The sequence below is a fragment of the Hipposideros armiger genome, unplaced genomic scaffold (assembly GCF_001890085.2).
Source record: "Hipposideros armiger isolate ML-2016 unplaced genomic scaffold, ASM189008v1 scaffold_144, whole genome shotgun sequence".
NCBI lineage: Eukaryota > Metazoa > Chordata > Mammalia > Chiroptera > Hipposideridae > Hipposideros > Hipposideros armiger.
Window position 1 is genome coordinate 2402158 of NW_017731494.1, and position 25441 is coordinate 2427598.

At 35.0% G+C, this 25441-nt stretch overlaps 1 protein-coding gene across 3 annotated transcripts in view; it reads right to left on the minus strand.

Moving 5' to 3' along the window:
* The window catches only part of TMC1 (transmembrane channel like 1), a 219104-nt gene that overhangs the window by 86080 nt on the left and 107583 nt on the right, over window positions 1-25441 (minus strand). For all 3 annotated transcript variants that reach the window (XM_019650663.1, XM_019650665.1, XM_019650662.1), the window contains 3 exons: window positions 9888-9935; window positions 6524-6698; window positions 1115-1240 (listed from right to left, as the gene is read on the minus strand). In XM_019650663.1, the coding sequence (XP_019506208.1) occupies window positions 1115-1240; window positions 6524-6648 (251 nt within the window). In that variant the 5' untranslated portion in view covers window positions 6649-6698; window positions 9888-9935. The remainder of the gene's footprint in view (window positions 1-1114; window positions 1241-6523; window positions 6699-9887; window positions 9936-25441) is intronic.

Consider the following 25441-nt stretch of genomic DNA (forward strand, 5'->3'; position numbering starts at 1 on the left):
CATATTAAAATTAAGCTGATGGTAACCACTTTGAGCCCCTCTTGTAATTGCAGAAGTCAAACATGACTTGTATTTATCTTTTGTTATTGTATATATTAAGTATTACAATTTTAATAGTTTTTTTTCCTTTCTTAAAACATGTATATAGTTTTTTGGCACTATGTGTGTGTGTGTGTGTCACTATAGTATAATTTTCATATTATATATACTATGTTATATATATATATATATTATATATGCTCTATATACTATATATTACAATATTTAACATTATTAGTTAAATAGGCTTATGGAGTGATAGCTTTAGAAATGTACCACTACTTTTAAAAATGGTTCTGTGGAAAAATGCAACCTGTAGCACAACTGAAAGATGCAAACCTGACGGTTATCACAGACACATTCCCTTTTTTCACACCCTCCTTCCCCCAAACACCACAACAAGGAAATACAATGTGATCCACAGAGGTGAATCTGCTTCCATCCCCGAAAAAAGAATAATCATTTGACTTTTCACATCGGGAATTCATAAACCTGTGTGCCTCTGAGTGTGTTTGCACCCTCATCAGCATTCAACATAAGAATAAAATCAGGTCACTGACATGTTACCAGAGAATAGTTATAACCCTTCCTTGGAATCGCATGTACTGTTCTGCTGACTTAACATCCTTCCTGCACTTTCATGAGAATTGTCACATGAAAATATTATTTGAGGCTGGCACCCTGCAGAGAAACAAGAGTGTTCAATCCACCCACACAAACTTGTAAAACTCAAATATCTTATCTCTTTCAGAGAGATAGTAATGAATGTGTTAAGCTAAGGAAACTCTCAGTTCAAGGAATGAATGATCAAAGGTGACCACAGGGGTTATTAGACTCCAAACAATATATTTTCTTATAGTTTTAAATTTGTAATCATTATCCCACCCTCTCTAATAAATTGAGATATATACATATGTATTTATATGATATATTATATATGAATATATGACCATGCACATTGTATATACTATGAGTATTACATACAGTAATACCTATTAGATATAAGTAATACACAAAGGATTTAAGAGATCAGTATCAAGGAAAGTGTTTCTAATTAAGAAAAGTGACATCATACATGAGAACTTCAAATTTCTTCTCCATTTTCCATGGTTTGCATTTGACAGTAGCAATCATTAGTCTTTGCTCATCTAACTCTGCCTTCAGTCTTTCCAATTCTGCTTCATCGATATCATCGTCTTCCCTTTAAAAGAAAAAAAAAAACCTTAATAAAGTTATGTTTTGCCTGATTTGCAAACATAAAGAACGCTAACAGATACTCTGTCAATGTATCTCAGTTTGGCTGTACATAATAGATGCTGAGACCCATAAGCATTGGAGCTTGTATCTATCTGAACACTGATGGTGGACTTCTGAAATTATAACTTTAAACAACAGTGTTTACATTCTAATGTCCTGAAACCAAGCTGTTCTTATTCCATAGCCTCAAACTCTCAGAACTATGGAAATAATAAATCTATGGAAAGAATAGTTACGGATTTATCAAGATTTTCTTCTCTCTTCTTTGTTCCCTTGTACACTTTCCCTCACCAACTCAACATTTCACTTAAATTTTTTTATTTTTCAATAAGGACAGTAAATTAGAGGTGAAGATGTCTTTGAGGTGTCCTTAAAATTTTTAAGTTAGCCCTGTCTCAAGAGAAAGAGAGAAAAATTGAAATAGACAAAAATAAAATCTATTTCTCAAAGGTAACTAAATCTTTTAATTAAACTTGAAACTTCAATTGATAAAATTCAACTTCAATTATGTTCGGTGGAAGTGAATCCTTCGAAGAGGTCTTCAAGGGAATTTAGTTTCTTATGGAAAAAAACTAGATATATTTTTTCTGTGTTCCTAGTATTGAAAAAATACTATAGGATCCAGAACTCAAAGCAAAAAAATAAAAACATGAACAACATAAATTTAAATTGAGGAATGTAATGCCATATTGTAGAAATCAATTTTTTTGGTAATAGATTGTTTCAGTTACTGAACTTTTGTTGCTCAACTTCAAACTCACCTTTCTATACTTAATATTGACTGCAATGCTGGGTCTGGGATGCTAGGGCACATTTGCTTTGTCAGCTGGCTCAATATTAGGCTGCCACTAGGTCTTTCCTTTGGCTTTCTGTTTGCTTCTTGGGGTGATGCTTCCTCCTTAGTAATGCTTCTTCACCCCAGGAACTTCAGGGCCTTTCCACAGCTGCAGGTGACTCTAGTGTGCCAATTTTCCCAACACTAGCAGAATCAGCTTCATCACTTGAGCATCCTGCACTCTGCAGTGGTTTCAGCTCTGTGGGTCCCTTCTCCACGCTTCTAAGTTTTACTTTCAACCTCTTTCCATTGTTTCTCTAGCCCTTGGGTGGTACCTGCTTCCTCAAGTTGCTATCGCCATGATACCTTAGTGTTCTCTTTTCACTTTTCCAGTAATCTAGTTAACAATTATTTAGTATTTATTAAACAGCTCCTTTTGTTGAATGCTGTTTGTTCAATTCACTGTTGAAATTTCTTTCTCCTAACTGGACCCCAGGAAAGAAATTGTAATCTGACTCAGAGTTAGAAACGTATTTTGTTGTTCACGAAGTTTATGACTAAACACAATTGTCTTCAGAGGGGAAAATATATTTTGGTATATTTTAGTAAAAATTATTTTACTAAAAATTACTCAAAAAATTGTTTCTAAGTAGAGATAGACTAAATCTAATCGATATAGATTATTGTTTTACTGAAATGTTTTACAGAAATGATCAAAAACAAAACAAAATATATGCCCAGAAACTATCAAGAATGGATTAAAGTAGAAAAAAAAGATTTAAGATTAATAATGCAACTGCTTGATATTTTAAGTCTTTAATGTGTCCCCTTCCCAAAATAATTCACAATATTTGCATTTTAGGCACCTTAAAACTTCACATTACTAAGCTTGCATTCAGAATTATATATAAAACAGTATCTCATTGAATACAGTATCATCAAAGAATAATCTATTCAATATGTGGATTTACCACGTAATCAAAGTTTAATTCTTTACATGCCAAGTTTTAGAAACAACTTAATAGAAGTCTTCCTCACGCTAATTATATGCTTCCCTGCTATCTTAAACCCAGTATTTTATCCAATTTCTATACTTCCTTCAAAAATCATAAGAAATGTTTTCAATAACCCCTTTTCTGATTATCCCTATGAGAGTAGTTTTCTCTTCTCTAAGACTCCAAACTACTTTGTACTTCTTGCCTGGCACATTTATACTGTCTTGTTTCATAATAATTTGTGTCTAAGTGTTCACTCCCTGATCTGTATTATGAATTTCTAGAAAAATGCAGAAAATTGCATATTCATGTACAGGTATCCCAAAGACATTAGCAAATTATCTTCCACAGAGGTGGAGCTGAATAAATTTTCATTGAATAAATGTTTACATACAGAATTTTTCTGGATGATAGGGTTATCACTGTGAACCCAGTTCTTAAAGAACACTAAACTATAACAATGTCTTCCAAGATTAGTATGGTATGGAAAGACATTTATTCCTTCACTAAGTGATCCCAGACTGGTATATTTTTAAAGTCTTTGTTGTAATTGTTGATTGATCCAAGCGGATCACAGTTGCACTACAAGGAATAGCTGTTGTTGGATAATTACCTTCAAATATGCAGGTAACTAAAATATCACTCTCCAGTATTACAGGAAAACTGCTTTTCTAGGAACCACTCAAAGAAAGTGCTAATCACTTTAAAAGGTAATAGCACAGACATGCTTCGTCTTCTAAAATTTAGGGTTAATCTGTGCGAGAATGGTTTTCTACCTTAAGTTTGATTTATTTAAACAATAGTTGTTAGAAAATAGGAGGCATAACGTGCTGAATTTTTCACTGCTATGAACATATTACTTACTCACTTAGAACTGGGTCAGGAAAAGCCTGTAATATTATTAGAAATACTTCAAAATGTCTAACAAGGCAGTGTTTTTTAACTGTCTTCAAAGGCAGTTTGCATGACAACCTCAGTTTTAGTTGGTTTCAAATGTTTTGTCAGCACAAGGGAATTTCCTTAAGGTGTTTCACTTGAACAGTTAAATTAAAAAAGACCATGAATTAATTAACCTAAATAAATGTGTTCTGATTTATTTGTTTATTAATCTTTCTCAAAATATTTGCTAATACATTTTCTTTATTTTAAAAAAAAGATGCTTATCTTCAAAATGAACAATACTAAATGGACCTTAAAATAGAGATCAGAACTATCAATCCTCACAAATAATTTATGATACTATAATATTTAGAATAGTTGCACAAATTGTGGCAGCAGTAATGTAACTTGCAAAACCTATGGAGACAAAGTTATCCAGTTTAGCCCCATGAAGTGAGGCAGTAGGGAGGCAGGGGTGTTTGTGGGTTTCTCAGAATCAGGATGAGAGTGGGACCAACTAAGGACAGAGACTGTCAAAGGGACAAGATTTTCTCAGGCAACAGGGCCAAGACCCAGCTGATTCATATGGTCCTGTTCCTAGACGCTGAACAGCTGACATGAGTGCCTTAAGCAGTCCATGAGAGCAGAGTAATTCCCACCAAACTCACCTTTTTAAAAGGACCTCTCTGAGACATAAGTGGAGAGGAAAGGCACATTCTGGAACACAACTTATATCCTACATAGGTCTATTGAGGATATCGTCTCAATGAAGATGCATAAGCACTGCTAATAGGAGATATTACTGCCGTATTTTGTTGTGTATAATGCTTACTTTTTTGTCCAAATTTGTGAGGGAGAAATGGGATTCTTATTATACATGGGTAGTACTAATTCCATATCTATATAAATGTTTTTAATTCTTTTATTTATGCTTATGAGTTAAAAGTGTAACTCTAGAAATCAATAATGATATCTGTATGCAAAATAATATCTTGTGATATGATCATCAGTTTTGTTGAACTTATGATGAACTTGTAACCATGAAGAGTTCTTGGCCTTCTGTGATGCGTAAATGTCGTAAATTTGTTACTGGTACATAAAACTTCTTGTACCTTGTATCTGTTCTTGTGTTTTGTAATTATTTGTTATATAAAATTTCTTGTACCATAATATGTTAAAAAATAAATGTTAAAATTCCTTTATAATATTTAAAAAAGTACCTAAATGTGGACAAATAAAATTTTAATTAAAAAAAATTTTAATTAAAAAATTTAAATGAAAGATATTTTTCCCTGAAAGTTTGGGCCAAAAACGTGGGTGCACATTATACATGGAAGCACATTATACACGGCGAAATATGGTAAATAATAATAGTACTAACAGGGCCGGCTGAGTGGCGCATTGGTTAAGAGCTGGCTTGGGATGCCTGAGAGCCCTGGTTTGGATCCCACATATGAGGGTCAGTGACACTGCCCTCTACAGCTAAGATGCTGAACAACAGCTCAACCTGGAGCTGGGCTGCCGTGAGTCGCTGGTGATGGCAGGTGGGTTGACATGGGCTACCGTGTGTAGCCAGCAGCCAGCGTGAGCAGCCAGCAGCTGCTGTGAGCAGCCATCCAGAAGCCGGCGACTGATCTGCCTTGCCCGGGAGGAGCCCAATGATGGTGCCAACTTGGGCCAGTGAAGCAACATCCTCCACAACTAGACTGAAGAACACAACGACAGCAACTTGTCTGTTCCCCTTCCCCCAATTCCCCAATAAAAATCTTAAAAAAAAAAAATCCTTTCCAAGGGGCCTAAGGTTTTCTATTATGAGATTTGTTTTACTTTCATGTTCTTCCAAACTGCCTGCCATCTACAAATTTCTGGAAAGCAAAGAGCAGGAAATTATTTCTTGGACTTTCCCTAAATAGCATTTATATATTATTCTACATAAAGTCAGTACTCAGTAAAATGGTGCACCTAAAAATGAAAGGTTATATTAAAAAGGAAATGACAACCCCAATCCTCCGCAACAGGAACCCATACACATTTTTTTTGTTTTCTATAAAGGGAATGATAGTAATATTTCAGGCTTTGAGTGTTACATACAGCTCTGTCCCATATTTGTCCCTTTTTATTATTATCAATAACCCTTTAAAACTGTAAGAACCATTCTTAGCTCTTGAGCTGGAATTAGTCATTGTTTGCCAACCTCTGCTCTGAAAAATAAAATAATTTGGGTTCACTGTATAGGAGTTTTGCACTTCGATAACAACATATATAATCAATGGGATAACTTTAAAATATGTAAATTAACTATAATATGTTAATACCTATGACAATTCAAATCTCTCATAAGGGAATTTCTCTTAGGCCATTTTAAGTACATATTCATTTGTAAATTCTATTTTAATATTAAAATACATTTAACTAAGGGGAGTATAAAATGGCAGCATCGGGTTAAGCCTATCTTTGTAAAAGTAGCTTTAATTACCAATTGTAAAGCCAAAGAGGGCCTGAAGGGAATGATCTTGTTTCAGTATCAGGGCGCCTTTGAATGAATAACAATTTCAGTTATAGATCAGAACTAACTTACGCTCCTCTCATCAGCTTTTTCTTCCTCTCTTTTTCTCTGGCCTTCTTTGTTTCTTCATCCTCTGGTTCAGGTGGCGGATCATCCTCACTGATAACATCTCTGGTCCGTTTCCTCTGTGGTCTCATGGTTTCTCTTCGAGGCAGTTTACCATCGTCCTCCTCCTCTTCCTCTTCACCTAAACACAGCAGTTAATGTTTCAGTGAGCAATATCAGAAAGTGTTCTTTCCTGCTATCAAATGTGTTCTTACTTTTTAATTACATTGTCACACATCTGACACCACAATCCAGTTTCTCCACATTACGGTAAGCTATACCATGCCGTATATATTTCATAGCCTGCCATTTAAATACGTTTACCTAGATTCTCATTTCTTTTGTGGCTCATCTACTCAAATATGTGAATGTAGATCCCCCAATTTTAATAATCTTTAGAATTTCAGCCTTCATGTACTTGGGTAACTAGGTGACTTGGAGTTTAATAGCACACCATGACCTCTAAGACCAAGTTTAGAGGTTACCAATACAACACACAAGGATTGACTGATTAACCACTAGGTATTTACTACTACTTCTATCTTAGAACAAAGGACAGGAATGACTAGGAAAGGCTACAAACTAGAATAATTTTGAAGAAATTAACTTAACGCTTGAAATTCCTCTTAATTCAAATTATCCTCATTCTTGATTCCAAATCTTTCTTCCTTTTTTTCCTTTATTAAATGAAATTGATAAATTGATAGTAAATGTATTGGCTTGATCATTCTATCTTTATGACTAGAAATAGATAACTTGTAAATATAAATGTAATGTAAAATGAAAAGAAATGATATTTTATTGTGTTCATCAACTAATAATGCCTCATATGTCCCTAGCTTCTTAGGAAGCTTCTAGGTAAAGAGTAGAAAGTGAATACTGTTACTTCCTTTACAATTTATATAACATGCAATCCTACTTCGCTTTCATTTTTGTGAAATTCTGATATTCTTAACTTCTTCTGATATTTAGAATCAATTACTATAAAAATCAGAAATTACTCATGCTTATCACTATCCTCTTCTATAGAAGCTACTATATGGAAAAAAGCTGCACTTTACTGGAAAACTATAAATTGTCTGAAGTATACCTTTCCATGTTATCTTATTCTGATTCTTGGGAGCTATTTTGTAACTTTGTAAATTATAGATAACTGGACAGCAATGAAAAATAATTCTTGTCTGTAGACAAACAAATAAACTTTGTCCAGTGGAGTAATAATCCTCCGCCACCAAGAAAAACCCACAAGACAGTTATATCTCTATTTGCATATCATTTTAATATTCCTGATCTATAAACTGTTCTTTTGGATTTGCCTTTGAGCTTGTTTTAATGCCTTACCAGATTCCTCATTCATTAGTTAAATATGTTCATTTTCATATATGTGTTGTTATGATTTTATCTTTTTTTAAATTATTTTTTAACATTACTTATCAAAAACTTCTTATTGATATTTCAAATCATTACCTATATTACTAGTTTTGCTAGCAGAGAAAAACAGGAGGATAACTTTTCTAACTGGGTTTTTAAAACTATATTCTGTCACCAAAAAAAAGAATGAGTTTCCATTTGTTAAATATTGTGGCAAATGTCATGTGTTATTTGAACCCTGTTCTGGCATTCTGAAAATTTACCAGCCTTTATTTGCCACATTAGTCACTAATTATAGAAAGGACAAAGCGTGATATGGATTGAGAAATGATTCCCCCACAAATAACTCAAGAACTCAAACAGCCTCTTAGTACTCTGCATTTTAGTATATTTTGTATTAAGAGTAAACATTTAAACTTGAAGAGTTTTACCATGGATAAAAAAAGTGTACCATGATATTTATCTTGTACCACTTAGGAATAAAAAGGCAGTGTTTAATGCTTTAACTAGTTTCATTCAAATTCTAAAAAAATAAATGTTTTGCAGTTACCTACTAAATACAGATTTGTATACAACATTACCTTTTAGAATGGGCTCGATTTGGTATTGAAGCATAGCAAAATATGCCATCTCTAAATGTGATTGTTGGAGTTCAGAATATACCACCCTAAAATATGCCACTTGGTTTACCGATTACTTTAAGCAGTAGACACGTGAGAAAAAGCAAACGCAGAAAGAGACTTTCTCTGAACTCCCCTTATCTGCCTAAAAACAGATCTTCCAACAGGAATGAAATTGTCATAAATCTGCTTCCCAGGAGCTTCATCCCAGGGGAAGGTTGACTCTTATCCCAGGAGAGAAGACTACAAGTAGACACCACATCCAGGCAGACTTCGTCACAAACTATCACACCTCCCATCTGTTCTTCTCAGGGCCCATTCGTCTTTCCTAAAACTCATTTATTCTCTTTTAAGAGGCCTATAAACACTCACTCCTTCCTTTTCCCTATTAAGATGGTATTTAAGTCTAAATTCAAAGCCACCTCAGAGAGTTACTTATTTTTCCTGGGTCTCTCCCATGTATACATGAGGTATACATGTTAATAAACTTCTGTTTGTTTTTTCTCTTGTTACACTGTCTTGTATTACAGGGGTCTCAGCTAAGAACTCAGAGCGGTAGAGGGAAAATATTTTTCTACCCGCTAAAATATTCAAATCATGGTATTCAGGATGTGTGAGATTCTCGTCTGTTTTCATACAGAATGCATCAAATTAATGAAAACAACTGGCATTGTGAACATTCACTGGTGGCCCTACTGTGCTCTGATTATTAAACTGATAGTGTTGCTGTATCATCTAACTGAACTCTTCTTGAGATGCTGCCTTTTCTTTTAGTTTTGGTAAATTGAAAGCTTTTGCTCACTTAATTTTTCTCATGCTTCAGCCCACGAGTGATCTGCATGCCTGGAAAGGGGTTTCAATCCAGGCTCTTTGAGTTGAACCTACACAAAGTAAAAACAACAGAGCAATTTGGACAAAAGAGAGACGAATTCACTGCATTAGAACTTGCTTCTTCATTTTAATTAAACCACCTGATCAGTTCAGTCAAAATGGCCAATCTGTTCCATAATAATAAATTCAACCTTAAAGAAAAGATTTTAGGACAAAGACTTAAACAGGGAAAATAACAGAAATACAAATGCTTATTTTTCTAGACTACCACCTACGTGATCATTATTAGTAACTTATAAATTGGGTGGAATATGTGTGTGCCAATCGAATGGAATCTAGAGTGGAGATTCTACTTGCTGGGCTTCTCTCTTTTGTGAGACCATCAGAAGTCATCCACATGCCCCTGTGCTTACATTGGTAGCATAACCCCACAAGATAAGAGGATGGATTCCCTGAATTCACTGCTCTTCCACAGGAAACATATGCCAAGTAGTCCCATCCCCACTTACTCGAACTTTCCTCAGTATCATCTTCATTTTCCTCCACTTGGATTTCCACTGTTGAAGAAAAAGAAAACATAGCAATTCTTTAAATGGCAGTACAATTGTCAGTAGCTGGTTTTTACTGCTATAAGTTTCATCATCAAGTTCTTGTATGCAATTAATAAAAACGTTTTTCAGTCAACTTGTCCAAATGAGCATTGTTTATTAAAGATACACAGCTACAGCATTTTATACAGTGTTGTGCAAAGACTTCTCTGCTTCATTGCCTTCAAGGCTTTGCAAAACATATCAATTATAAGCCTGTCAGCTCAATTTAAAATAACTTCAACCACAATAAATTCTGTATTGCAATAAGTAAACTTGGGGTTTGTTAGGTTATTTTATTCTATGATAAACTGAGTTGTAAGCAAAGCTATATCCACATGCACAAACAATTTGATTATTACAACCAAACTAACATTAAAATAGAGAATGTTTCATTCTAACCAGCTATCCAACATTAAAGAACTTTTCAAAAAAACTCTAAAGGGCTGATATTTCCTATTTCAATTATTTCTATAGGTATTATATGGATACAGCTTAAATTTTCCAATATATGATTTACCTTAACAATATGGAGACAAGTGATATTATAGTTTTAAGACAAAGAACATCTCTTCTATCTCTCACTCCGTACTCAGACAGGTCTTGTTTATAGTTTTGCTCCATTTTTATAAAGGCATGTAAAGGTTTTATAAAATTTTTAATGTAAAGTAATATGGGAAAATATATTAATTGGCAGATATATTTCCCCTTGCCAACTATTGTCCATTCACCATGGGTGTAGTCAGCCAGAGACAAAGTTCTGCAACTTGGCATGGTACAAATTACAGCAGACCATTTCTTTAAAACCAGAGTGTAGTAACTTGCTTATAAAATATTAATTTTATCGTATTTTTATTTAAGGTGGGTGGGCATAAGTCAAAAAACACCAAGATGACAAACAATGCTGCTGTGAACCCAGTAAAGAACCTCCGGTTTTGTTTCTGCTCACAAACTGTCAAAGGTTATTATCCAGAACTTGACAGGCATATTGGAAAGGCAACACATGCCAAGAGTTTAAATTCCATTCACAAAGAAAATTATTGTAAAAGCACTTTTTGCCTTTAAAAAGCATCTGCATAAAAATTTTTAGAATATGCAAAAATGTTATCACTCAAAGTCAGTCACGGAATGTGAAAATAAGTGCTCTTTTGTTCAGGGTGGACATATGGCTTCTGTCACTGGCTGTAACTGGATCTGCACAGGACAAAGGTCTTTATATCACCACTGAGAGCTCACAATAGTGAAGGCAGACGCTGCTAAGAAGATATTCCACATTCAACAATAGGTCATGGTCTTTTATTTGCAATTAATGCCAGCACCAAGCTTCCTCAGTCAGAGAAGAACTCTCTAGGAAGGCAATTTAATGCCATAAGCTTAGCCTTGGAGCAGGGTCTGATCAGTGTGTATAATATAGAAACAGCTAAGAAGAAATAGCTAAGGCTGACACACAGCGTATTCTGCAACATGCTTAGCCAAAGCAAAAATTCACACAAAATGTTATACTGGTTTGTGACAATCAACCCACTAGACAAGATTAAATCAAATTAATTAAATGAAACAGAAAAAAAATACTAGATGAACAAAACCATAAGAAAATCTTTAGGAGGGATCATATATTAAATAGAAGCAAGAGAATGAAATGTCCCAAGCCAAGAAGACGAAACAAATCAATTTCCTCTGATAACCAGAGGAGAAAAAAAGCAGGGCTGGAGTCATAGATCATCTTCTCAGGTCCAGGAAGGACACTTTTAAATGGCCATTAAATAAAACCTCAAAATCCATAAGAGGAGAAATCCCGTGGCTGCACATAAAGAACTAAAAAATATCTATGGTTTCCACGTGATGGAATGGAGAGCGTTGCAGAAATAGCCCCTTCCCTCCTCTGAGCTGACTTTTCAGCAGTGATTCCCATCTGTGCATGATCATATGCACATTCTCATTAGGCATCTTCTTTATTCAACAGCATTCCTTTGTCTGGCAGTTGAGTTAGGGGCCATGAACAGTCATTTTTACATTTATTGTGATCATGATCGGTTGGTTCTTAACTCAAATCATCAGCACAGGCATCATCAGCATCAAGAACTAAACAGCAGCACTACGACCAGGAGATTGAGGACTCCATCAAGAGCCTCAGATCAAACTTGATTTTAATGGACTATTATTTGGCCTGAAAAGCAACTGTCAATGCTGGTCTCTACCTCCTGTGACTCAAAACTATGCTAAAGAGCCCAGCTGAGAAACCCCTCCAAGACAAAAAGCTTGTGCAAAAGAATAACTCAGAACACTTAAATGGGAGCTACAGACCATCGTCCCCTTCTCAGACAATGTTTGGCATAGCGTATTGCCAACCCTTCTCTCAGCAATCCCTAGTAGTTTATTCCACATCATTATGACCCCCTCATGCTTTGGCAGCTTCCTAAACCTATTGATTTTGTACTTTAAAAATAATATCTCTTAGGAGTGATGGGAGAACAGAGGAAAGAGAAGAGGGGGAGGTCCTGTCAAAATGTTGGAGGCAGCAAGCAAAACTACATGGAAGTATGCTTATTTAAGAGAGGAATATGCAATAGGAGCAGATGAACTCCTAGGCAACCCAGATCCTCATTTCATGCACATAGACCCAGTAATTAAAAACAGTAAAAGGAAACAACAGCAAAATGTCACATTTCAGAGGCAGTGAAATCATTCAGAAAAGTGGATGTTGTTCCAGGCTTTCTTTTTTAATCTATAGCACTGAAAGTAGTTTACGGTTTTTCAGGATCAGAGTGGCCAAGTGGCCAACAGACTTAAATGGTATGGCCTGTTCCTCTGACCCACTTTTAGTTCTCAAAAGGATGTTGGTAGCACCAGATTATTACTTTGGAAACTGAAAGTTCATTCATTCTATTAGCATTTATTGTATACACTCACAAGAGAGTACAGAGTAAAATGCTCTGGGGTGGGAGTTTGTAGACTGCTGAAGAAAATAGCACTGTCTTTAAGGAGTCTTGCTATTTTATAACTGTGAGATCCACAATTAGTAATGAGTATCTTATCCAGCTTACTTGGGTTACAGCAGCAATGTATTAGTTATGTTTATTAGGTGTTTTTGGGGTGTTTCTTTTCAGGATTCCTTTGTGTGTGTGTGGAAATGTCAACATCAGCCCCTTGCATATAAATAGGGTATCTTTCACCTCAGACTAAACTGACCTGAGAGGGAAATTAATCTATGCTATAACGAGGGTATTTCCAAATCTTAGTTAAAGAACACAGGTCATCAGTATGGGGTGTGATGTGGAACGCGAGAGGAAGAGAAGAATGAAGGCCCACCCCAAGGTTTTGGGCTTGGACAACCAGAAGAATAGAGTTTCAAGAAAAGGAGATGGGAAGGCTATAGACAGAATGGAGTAGGTGGGAAGATCAGGTTGAAGATCAGGGGTTTAATTTGACATGTTGGATTTGAGATGCCTATTAGATATCCAAGCATAAGTTGAGTAGGCAGTTGGCTATTTGAGTTGGGACTTTAGAAGAAAAGTCTGGGCTGCAAAAATAAATTTGGGAATTATTAATTATTGATGCTATTTAAAGCCATAAGACCAGGTGACATCACCAGGAAAAGAAATGTAAATACAACAGAAGACACCAAAATTGAGAGGACAGGGAGAAGAACTAACCAAAGAGACTGAAAGTGATCAGTGAAGTAGGAGGAAAATAAGGGATTGTGGAAGGCAAGCCATGTGCAGCAAAAAGACATGAGTCTTAGGCTTGTAAGTCAAGTTTAAAGAGGACTGAAAATTGATCACTGGATTTTGCAATCTGGAAGTCAATGATGACTTTGACAAGCACAGATTTAGTGAAATGGTATAAACAAAAGCCTGAATGTGGGTGGCTTTAAGAGAGAATGGGCAGTGAGGAATAGGAGACAGCTAGTTATGCTAGCTAGAATGTTCTTACATGCTGATGAGAAAGGCCCAATGAGAATGAGAAATTGATGATGGATGTTAAGAAATGAACCCCTTATACAGTTACTCAACACAGATTATGAATTCTTTAATGTCATTAATGTTGCTTTTGGTTTTGAAGTGCTTCTCTCCCTGACTCCACCTTAATTCCAGCCTGCATTTCTATAGATATGCTAATTAGCTGGAGGAGTTCTGCCTGAAACTTGAGTACCTTTGGTCTGACCAACTGGGAACAAAGAAATTTGGAGACCCCACCCCCTTCCTTGGATCCCACCTCTTGCTCCGCCCACTCTCCCCTCTCTTGACAGAAACAGAATCCTGAATTCTGGGCTCTCCTAAAATGGATTTGAGAAAACTAGAAATCTCCCATCTTCTCATTATGGCGCCATTTCAATAAAAATCTTTCCATATTCTAGACTCTGATCTATTGAATATTAAATATTTGATGTGCTGAGCACATAGGCCTTGTGACTGCAACAGTTCTGTTATTGGGCTGTGCATCTCTAATTGAGACTCTGTTAGGAGACTGGACAACTCACTAGTATACCCCTTGCTTATAGATATTGTCCACTATATAGCAGTTCAAAAGTATGGGACTAATGGATGGAGAAGGGAGAAGAAAAGAGAGAGAAAAAGGAGTGGGGAGGAGTAAGAAGAAGAAGGAAAGTATAGCAAAGAAAGGCAGGTCAAAGAGCAAAAATGGGGTGAGAATTATAGTAAATGATAGGAAAAAATATAAAGCTAAAAGTTACATTTTTGTCTTTGCTACATATTATAAATAAAATATCTGTATATTCATGTTTATGTAAATAAGTATTATAAACAAAATAAATTCTAACTTCACATACTAAATAGTATTCCATAATTTAGAAATGCCTCAAGTTACACACACAAAAAAAAAAAAAAAAACTAGACCACCAGCAATTTCTCCTATCAACGCTTTTCTTTAACAAGATTTTAAAAGATAGGGAGTTAGAAAATGTGAACAAAATAAAGGTAACTTTTTTCCTAGGATAGTGTATTCCAAAGTAAAATTTGCCTTCTTTAAGGAAGGAGAGTTATGAGCCCCTTATCAAAAACATGAAATCATTCCCCTAAAGTGAAAAAAAATGAGAGAAGACAGAGTAGTGAAATTATAAAAACTAAGCTATGACTTTTTTTAAAAATTTATTTTAAATGTAGCATCCTTATAAAGAAACTGCGACTTTTATGTTCTGACAATTTTAGGTCTGATGCCATCCAGTAGCTGCTCAAATTGGTAATTTTTGATTATAGCAATAATAACGATGGTGATGCAGATTATGATATGAAGAAAATTATACACATATAGATATATGAGGATTGATTCTTGATGTATAAGCTGTATGAACTATAGCCAAAGACAGCATTTAGATATTCTGCTTTTCTAAAAACCAAACATAAAGCAAACCAATGCAAATTGCAAAAGGAATGAGTAAAGTTAGTCACGAAGAAGAATTTTCCAACAGTGAACCTCTTGAATGCTAGCTAGGTAGAGCCACCAAATCATACTGAGGTATCATCTCTGTACAGAACACCATAGCATCTGCTTCCATTCATTTATGATAACACTATTATTGGTGGGTGTGAAGTAGGGACCAGGAGCCACTGTCTGTGAAACCAAATAAAAATGATGGGGTGTGGTTCTTCTTCCTCAAGAATAATATCTATCCAAGACATTAAACCTGATTCAGTTCAACTCTTCAACTCCCTTTATTTTATTATTTTTTTAACATTAGGATTTAGCTTTTATTGATTGATTGGTTGATTGGTTGATTGATTTCCCTTTATTTTTGCTATGTGGAAGTAAAGCTAAAAACAAATACTTTTCCATTCCACCTTCTACATTCTTCTAGGTGAGCTGATAATCAAATTAACAGACAGATTAACAGGAGAAAATCAAATTTTAATACATGCACATGGTGAATTCACATAAGCATGAAAATTCTAAAGACAGTGAGGCAACATAGGTATTTATGATATTTTGGACAAAGGAGAAAAGGGGTAAATGGAGTCTCAGATTTCAGAAATGAGAATGGGCGGTTGACAGGTAGTTGAGAAGAGCTGAACACACGCAGGCAAATTCTCGTTAAGCTACTCAGAAACAGTGAGACACAGTGGGTATTCTAGCTAACAGGCCCCTGCCTGAAGCCCTCCTATTTACCATACTTAATTCAAATCTGGCTAAGGCGAACATCCTAAGGTTGCCTTCCTGAATCAGGTGTTTATGTCTGAATCTTTCCAAGTCTTTTGTTTCATAATAAAGAGCTTAAAATCAACATCCCAAAAGGGCAGCTTCAGGGTGGCAAAATTCTGGTCCTCATTAGCTACTTTTTAGATCAGACAAGAGATGCTCATGACGTTTGTTTAAAACAATCCCAAGTCCTTGAAATGATGGAATTAAACATAATATTTTGGAAGCCATTGAGTAAAGAGAAGAATTGTTTAGTTCTTATATCAATCAACCACCTTAACAAACCTATCAACTACAAGACATTTTTTAAATCCTCAGGAGTGGGAAACAGAATGAGATCATTACCCTTAAATATCAACAAGGTATCTAGGGGAAAAGATTTAATTTGACAAACCTAGGCTGATGGTCTTTCTGCATGTGCCAGCATCTTTACCTCCTTTAAGACTATTGGAAAATAAACCATGGGGCACATACATTCAAAAACATCTCAACAGAAACTTAAACTTGTATAATAAATGCTAAAAGGCTGGTAATCTTTTCATATGTAATATCTTGGAGATACTAAACAGCTCTTTTAAATCACTGTTGTTATAAAACTACAAAAAGAATAATAATTTTGGTTGGTGCTGCCAGTTAACTCGTTGGTTAGAGTGCAGTGCTCATAACACCAAGGTTGCCAATTCGATCCCCTGTGGGCCACTGAGCTGCGCCCTCCACAACTAGATTAAAACAACTACTTGACTTGGAGCTGATGGGTCCTGGAAAAACACACTGTTCCCCAACAAAATAACAATAATAATAATAATAATAATAATAATAATAATAATAATAATAATTTTGATAAGATTCACCCACCCAAAAGGGGAGAGCAGGTAAGAAATACAACTGCTGTAGTAATTGTCATTCTCCAATGTTTTTTATTCTAGGTTAATTTATTTTTTCAGGCTCTGGGGCCCTTAAGAAGTAAAGAATAAATAGCTGTTGATGCCTGCTTTATTAAAAACACAATATAAAATATTGTAGCTGCCAAATGGAACAGAATGGATTCTGTGGAGGAACACTTTACTGTGAGGTCCTGGAGAGAGAATGGCAAACCTTGAAAAGAATAGAGAGAAATAAAAAGAAGATCCACTCAAGATAAAAATTCCCCCTTTCTATCCTTTTATAATGAAAATAAGTCTTTTTTTTAACACACATAAGAAGGAGGGGAAGGAGATGCACACCAATTTCTTTTGCACTTTTTCCTTCTGTTTTTATTATACATGAAATTAAAATTAAACATAGGCTGAGTGGCATGGGTAGCTGGTATGTTTCCAAATTCTACCACCGCTGAGCTGAAGAGCAACTATGAAACACTGAAGCATAGTTCTTCAAATAGCGAATTATATACCAGAGTATTTGTGAGAAACTACAATTAGATATTTCATGACACCATTGGTCTACAGAAAGAATAAAAACAGCTTTTATTCTATGTGGCTTGGAGGACTGGTTTTTCTTTTTTTTTTTAACTATACATATTCAAGAAATAAATAGCTATTTACAAAGTCATTTAGAGCTCTCTGTGGTTACAAAAAAAATAGTGGTGAGTCTTGCTTTTTCTTTGTATTTAGATTATTTTGGGAGGAGGGGACATGATTATTTAACCCTGCTGTCATGATATATATTCCGAGTGTGTGCTCTCACATTACAATTACCACTATAAAGGGCAGCCACTGTAAATAAGTGTGCTGAAATGAAAATACATTTGCTTGTGTGAGTTTTTGTGGATAGAATCTTTTACAGTAATAGGATACCAAAATAACAACCAGATGAAAATAATGTGTTATAAAACCTTGGCGGCTATGCTTTTATACTCTTGGATTGCTTAGAACAAAAAGGAATCTTTCTGTCCCCAAAGGCATTTCTGCAATATTCCAAGTTGTGAAGAATGGTTGTCAGGATTTATGGCTAAACAAACAAAATGAACAAACAAAAAAAACACTAAAGAATTATGAAATGGCTGAAAGCATAAAGAAGCAGGAAGCAAGGCTGGCTGAACTCTGTACATTCTTCACCCTGCCTTCCCAGCACCACTTTTGTTCCCATAGAAAATGCTAATTACTGCTCATTAGCATACATTAGCAAATGTTAATGAGTGTCTTCTTAAAAACAAAAGGCAGTGGGGGAAAAGTAGAATCAGGAAGAGGGCTGAGTGGTGAGAGAAGGGCTGCAATGGAAGACAGAGGCAGAGAAAACAGAATGAGAGTGGGTTAGGATTTGGATTTGTAGTTCTCCGAAATTTTGGAGACCTGTTTCCCTGACCAAATAGTAAGAGCACCAAGAAGGATGAAATAATTTAGTTCTTTTTTTTTTTTTTTTGCATAAGAAGAAGAAAGAAAAAGCAACGCATTAAAAGAAATCATTCTTTTCCTGCTCTTTACCTGTTTGGGGAAAATCACACTTTGTTGGATTTGCTACTGAACTAGGGATATTAGTTAACATCATAATCAGTTCATGAAAAGGACTTCTGTATTCTAGGCGTCCTCACTGGTAAGCATTGTGACCACCCATGTACCCATTCCAGTCTTTTCCTCACAGGTTCAAATCATATTCAATAAGACTAAACCTGTAATTTGTAAATTCACACTTATAACACATTCTATATGAACTATTTTAATAAAATTACAGGCCATATACAAATCAGCACTTCAGCCATCTCTATTTCAAATTAACACTAGGTGATTTGTTAATCAGAGTAGTGCTTATTAGTAAATTTTGTAAAATTAATGTGATCAAGGTATGTGAATTGGCTAGATACATTATGTCTGCACCCTGTCCTTGTTTTCACAGGGTTAAAGAATAATCATCTCCTTTTGGAATGATAGGGGTCCTCGGCCCATGTGTTCCAAACAGTCTTTGGTTTTGGCATTAAATGGATTATTTTTTAATCTGATAAAACCCCAATGAAGTGGGCATTATTATTTCCATTGTCCAGATAAGGAATCAGGGAACTAAAGAGGATGAGTGGGTAAATAGCCTCATCTAGCATAGATACTAATTTACAGAGCTGAGGTTTGTCTTGAAGTCACCCCAAATCCATCACCAAGCCCTAATTGATTTTACATCCTTGAATTTGTCTGTTTCTCTCAGTCACCACTGTCAACATCACAGAAAAGCTACCATTCCCTTTTTCCAGGAATACTGAATTAGCCCCTATTGCCCCATCCAATCCATTCTCCATGCTGCAGCCCATTGCATACAGTGATGAATGCAATTTTACATTTACTTGTTATATAGTATTTGTTTGTTTGGCAATATATAACTACAAATTTTCAAGGCTCTATCTTATTGCCTTTTTATAACAGCTAGTAGGATAAATCTTCTCATTTCCATTTTTTTAATGACAACATAAAAAAATAAAATAAAAAACACAGTAAAACTTTAATATTTTCAAGAAAATGGTTTTCAAAAATCATCAAAATTGTCATTCATTGTAGACTATCAGAAAAGTTCGAAGATTTTTTTTCTAAAATATATATAACATTTTGTACAAATAAATCCTTTGGTTTAAGTAAATGCAGATGGGCAATAGGGATTAGAAGAAAATACATGTGATGATGATGATAATGATGATGTTGATGATGATGATGATGATGGGAGAAAGGGAGAGAGGGAAAGAGGGAGAGAGGGAGAGAGGGAAAGAGGAGGGGGACTTAGGCAAATCTTCTGGAGTCAGGAAATAGAGGTCGATAAAGAAAGAAAATCTTGAGGGTGGAGGAGAAAGCAGATAATCACATAATGAAATCTTCAACACAAGAGGGGGAAAATGAGCCCATTTTTCCCAATTAAAAGATCATTTTAAATTTAAGATAAAAATGGGAGTCATGCATTGGCAAAGGTATTCTTCTAAATAGCAGGGCCAAAATAAGAATCTTTTGGGTTGAAGGGAACCAAAATTTTGCCACCCTGAAGCTGCCTTTTGGGATATTGAGTTTAAGCTATTTATTAAGAAATAAGGCTCAGAAAGAATTTTTGAGCCTTCCCCATTCTCCTCCCTAAGAGATCATTTCGGTCATGGTTGTTAAACATTTTACATAAAGATTACAATCAGGGATTTCTAATTATCTCATTTTCTGCAGAATATCAAAGTCAAAACTGGCGAAAGCGCCTTATCTCACAAGGGTCAACAAATTCCTGGGTGAAACTGATACCTCTATGAAAAACAGAATAGAATATAGTCTATGAGAATAAAATTGAGAACATATACATAACATATATCACTTTTTTTAAAAGTTTAAAAATTACTAAGACCTTTCTTTGTGCAAAATACTTTCCAACTAATCTCAATTCATTTTGTGCTCATAAGAATGTAGTAAGATAATTATTACTAGCACTATTTTACTGGTGAAAAAATCTGAGGCTCAGAAAAATTAACTGGCTTGCTAAAGTCTCTACAGTAAGAAAGTGGCAGAACCAGAATTCAAACACAGGGACATGAGTATAAATTCCAAAACTCACAATCTTAAACAATAGAATTTATTATTCCTTTAAGATGGAGCATTGTCTTCAATGTGGAAATGGATTAAGCTAACTCAGGAGACACATCCAAGATTTATATGTGTCTGAGGGGACTAACAATTGAGATCAATGTGTTTTAGTTCAACTCCTTCATTCCATCAAAGAAACGCTGGATATACACAGCTCAAATGACTTGTCAAAGATCATACAGCCAATAAGTGGCAAAACCAAGATTTACATCCTAATCTTCTATTTTCACATCTGTTTTCACTCCATGCTACCTCAATGGCATTCATTGCAAAAGCTTACCCAAAAGGTGCAAAAGTCTCTGCTATAAAATCAACAATGATGAATGTAAGCAATTCATTTCATAGTGAGTTTGAAATAGGACATATACCTAGATCCCAATCCAGGTTTCTGCCATCAATTTCAATCTCTACATGGACAAAGGCTGGTAAAAATGAAATGCATGGATGCCACAATGCCACATTTTATTCATTAGACCAAGCTCCATTCTTTTCAGCACCTCTCACAGGTTTTGTTCAGAGCTTTACCATAGTAGGTGCTCAATGGACGCTTGTTCAATCAATGATTTAAGCCAGAATGTATACCAAAAAGAAAGAGACAGGGTAGGTCAAAACATCAGTCTGCGTCTAGGACAAATTATACTGTGAAAAGAGGCAATCCCATCATTTGCCATCAGTATTGGTTGTTGGGCAAAGTGGAGAACAAGGATGAGGTATTGATAATTGATTGTTTATATCTGCACCATATTCTAAAGATAACCTCATCCAATGTAATTCAGTAAATATTTATTGAGCTTCTATCTGTGTAAGGCTCAGCGCCCAGTATCATAGAGGATGTATGGATTAACACAAGTGTATGATAGTTAATTTCATATGTCAGCTTGTCTGGGACACAGGGTGCCCAGATATTTGGTTAACCGTTATTCTGGGTGTATCTGTGACAGTGTATCTGAATGAGATTAACATTTGAATTGTTAGACTGAGTAAGGCAGGTTGCCCTCCCCAGTGTGGACAGGCCTCATCCAATGCCTGACAGTCTTCAAGCAGAGGCACTTGTCTCTCTTAGGACTTGGACCAGAACTGTACCACTGGCTGTCCTGGGTTTCAGATCTTCAGGCTGCACCTTCTATAATCACATGAGCCAATTCCTTATAATAAATCTCTTGATATATTAATTAGATAGATCGATAGATAGATAGATAGATGATAGATAGATAGATAGATAATAACCTATTGGTCTGTTTCTCTAGAGAATCCTGACTAATAGAGTCTCTGCCTTCGAGATTACTTTGATAGAATCAGACAGATACTAGAAACAACAACACAAGACATAATTTGGCAAGTTCCACCAGAGAAATACAAGCAAAAGATCTGTCATGAGAGAGCAAGATCATGTTCATCAGAGCAGCTTAGGAATTTGCTTTTTGTTACATTTCTTCAAATATTTCTGGAGACAGGCAGAAAATTAATCAATATAAATAAATGTTTCACTACCTGATGTCGTTTGGATTATTCGATTCCTTCAAAATCATGGCCATGAAGAACAAAATTTATTTCCATGACATATGAATTAAAAATAGGACTTTTGTTCATCAGTGTCCCTAAGGCTATTGCATTTATATCATAGAATTAGAAAAGACACCTCAGAGCTTTCAAGTTGGCAGCTGGCTCAGTACAAAGGAAGAGGCCTAAGCAGTACTTTTCAAACTTGAATGTACATTAGAGTCACCTGGAATGTTTGTGAAAACAGGTTCCTGGGCCTCATCCCCAAAGATTCTGATTCAATAGATCTGGGGTGGCCCCAATATTTGGCTTTTCTAAACAGCTTCCCAGTGATGCTAATTCTGTTAGTTTCAAACTACACTTTGGGAGCCACTACTTTAAGGCATCCTAAGGGAGTGGGGAAAGTTAAGCACCTGCCAGCTTCTTTTAGTAACCATCACTCTCGTGACCTAGAAATTGTCTTTTTTTGGACTATCATTATGCCAACATCATACTGTCTTGATTACTGTAGTTTCATAATGAACGCTGAGGGCAAGTATATGTCGTCCCACTTTGTTCTTCTTTTTCAAAGATGTTCAGCCTCTTCTAGGTCCTTAGCATTTCCATATACGCGTACATTATAGGATCACCTTGTCAATTTAGGCAAAAATTCTAAAAAGCCTACTGGGATAATAATGATTGGTATTGTGTTGAATCTATAGATCAACTTGGGGAGAATTAATATCTAACAATATAGAAGCTTCAGTCCACAGATGAGTATTTCCATTTATTCTGGCCCTCTTTAATTTCTTTCAGAATGTTTTATAGTTTTCAGTGTTCAGGTCGTCCACCCCTTTGGTCAAATTTGTTTCTAAGTGCTATGTAATTTTTTTCTGATGTTGTAAATGATAGTTTTAAACATTCATATTCTGATTCTTGTGTTTATACATTGGTCTGTGGTTTTGTTTCTTGAAATATCTTTGTCTGATTTTGGTATCAGAGTAATGCTAGCTCAGAGAATGCTGGGAAATGTTCTCTCCTCTTCAATGTTATAGAGAAGTTTGTGCAGAATCAGAGTTACTTCTTCCTTGAATATTTGCTAGAATTCTCCAGGGAAGCAATCAAAGCTTGATATATTCTTTGTGGGACAGTTTTTAACTATACAGTCAATTTTTAAAAAATATACGTAAGGCTCTTAAGGTTATCTATTTCTTCTTGAGAGCTTTAGTAGGTTGTCATCGAGACATTTGTACAATTTATCTAAGTTGCCAAATTTTTGGCATGAGTTGTTCATAATATTGCCTTATTATCCTCTTAGTATCTGTAGAATTTGTAGTGATGCCACCTTTTTCATTTCTGTCTTCTGTTATTAGGTGAATGTTTAATTAGGTGAAATTTGAATTAAAATTGCTATTTTAATTGATAAATTCCTGTCAGTCTGGCCAGTTAGTGGTTTATCAATTTTATTGATCTTCTCAAAGAACAATTTTTGTTGTCATTTTTTCTATTGATTTTCTGTTTTCTATTAATTTCAGCTCTGGCCTTATTACCTGCCTAATTTCTGTTTTGATTTCTTAGTTGGCCCATGGGTCATTTGGAAATGTGATATTTTGCTCACAAATATCTGGGGATTTTTCCAGATATCTTTTGGTTTTGATTTCTAATTTAATTCCATTGTAGTTAGAGAATATACTTTGTATAACTTGAGTCCTTTTAAATTTATTGAAATGTATTGTATGTCCTAGAATATGGTGTCTCTTCAACATGTTCTTGAAGAGTATATGTAGTCTGCTATTCTTAGGTGAAGTTATATAAATGTTAATTAGTTCAGGATGGTTGATAGTGTTGTGGAGGTTTTCTATATGCTTGCTGATTTTTTTTCTTTTTTCTTGTTCTATCAGTTGTGAAAAAGTTTCTATCAATTATTGAGATAGTGGATTTGCCTATATTTCCTTGCAGTTCTATCAGTATTTGCTTTATGTATTTTGAAGTTCTGTTATTAAGTGTATAAATGTTTAAATTTGTTATTTCCTTTTAATGAATTTACTCCTATTATGAAATGACATTCTTTATTTCTGGTAATATTCTTTGCTCTAAAATCAAACTTATGCATATTAATATGGCTACTCCAGCCTTTCTTTTTGTTGTTTACTATAGTATGTCTTTTTCCATCCTTTTACCTTTAACCTCTTTGTATCTTTATACTGAAACTGGGTTTCTTACAGGAAACACATAGTTGAATCTTGATCTTTTTATCCAATCTGACAATTTCTAATTTTTAATTGAGGTATTTAGACCATTTACATTTAATGTGCGTATCTACATAGTTGGGTTTAAATCTGTCCTCTTATTCGTTAATTTTTATTTGTCCCATCTCTTCTTTGCTTCAGCTTTTCTCTTTTTCAGCCTTATTTTGGGTGAATTGACTTTTCCAATGATCCTATTTTATCGCCTTTTATGCTTTATTATCTGTAAGTCTTTCTGATACTATATTAAGTAGTTGTTTTAGGGGAAAGTGGTATTTAGCTAGTCATAGCTTACCTTCAACTGATATTACACGATTTCATATAGTATAAAACTTACAGCAGTATATTTCCTCTTTTTCCCTTATAAACTTTGTGTTCCTGTCATTATACATGTTTTAAAGTTCACTCATTTTTTCTTTTTTTTTAATCTTTTCTTATATAATGTCTAACCTGCTGTTAATCCCAAGCAGCCTATACTTCATTTCAGACACCATAGTTTCTATTTGTAGAAGTTTAATTTTGTTTTTTTAATTTCATCTATATTCCTACTTTATTTTTAAACCAGACTCTTGAATATGTGTAATGAAGTTATAACAACTGTTTGTCTACTAATTATATCATTTATGTCATTTATGGGGTAATTATGTTTAATTGAATTTTCTCCCAATTATGGGTATTTTCATATTCTTTGTATTCATGGTAACACTGATCGCATGATAGATATTACAAATTTTTTCTTATTGGGTGCTAGATATTTTTATATTCCTATATTCTTTAGCTTTGTTCTCATATGCATTTAAGTTACCTCAAATAGTTTTATCCTTTAGGGTCTCACTTTTAAGATTTGTTAGGTGGGACCAGAGCAGCATTTAGTCTAGGGCTCCTTTTTCCCTACTGCTGAGGCAAAACCCTTCTGAGTGTCCTACCTGATCCCATGAATTAAAAAGTTTTATGGGCCGGCCGAGTGGCGCGATGGTTAAGAACTTGCTTGGGATGCCAGAGGGCCCCGGTTCGGATCCCACATATGAGGGCCAGTGACACTGCCCTCCACAGCTAAGATGCTGAACAACAG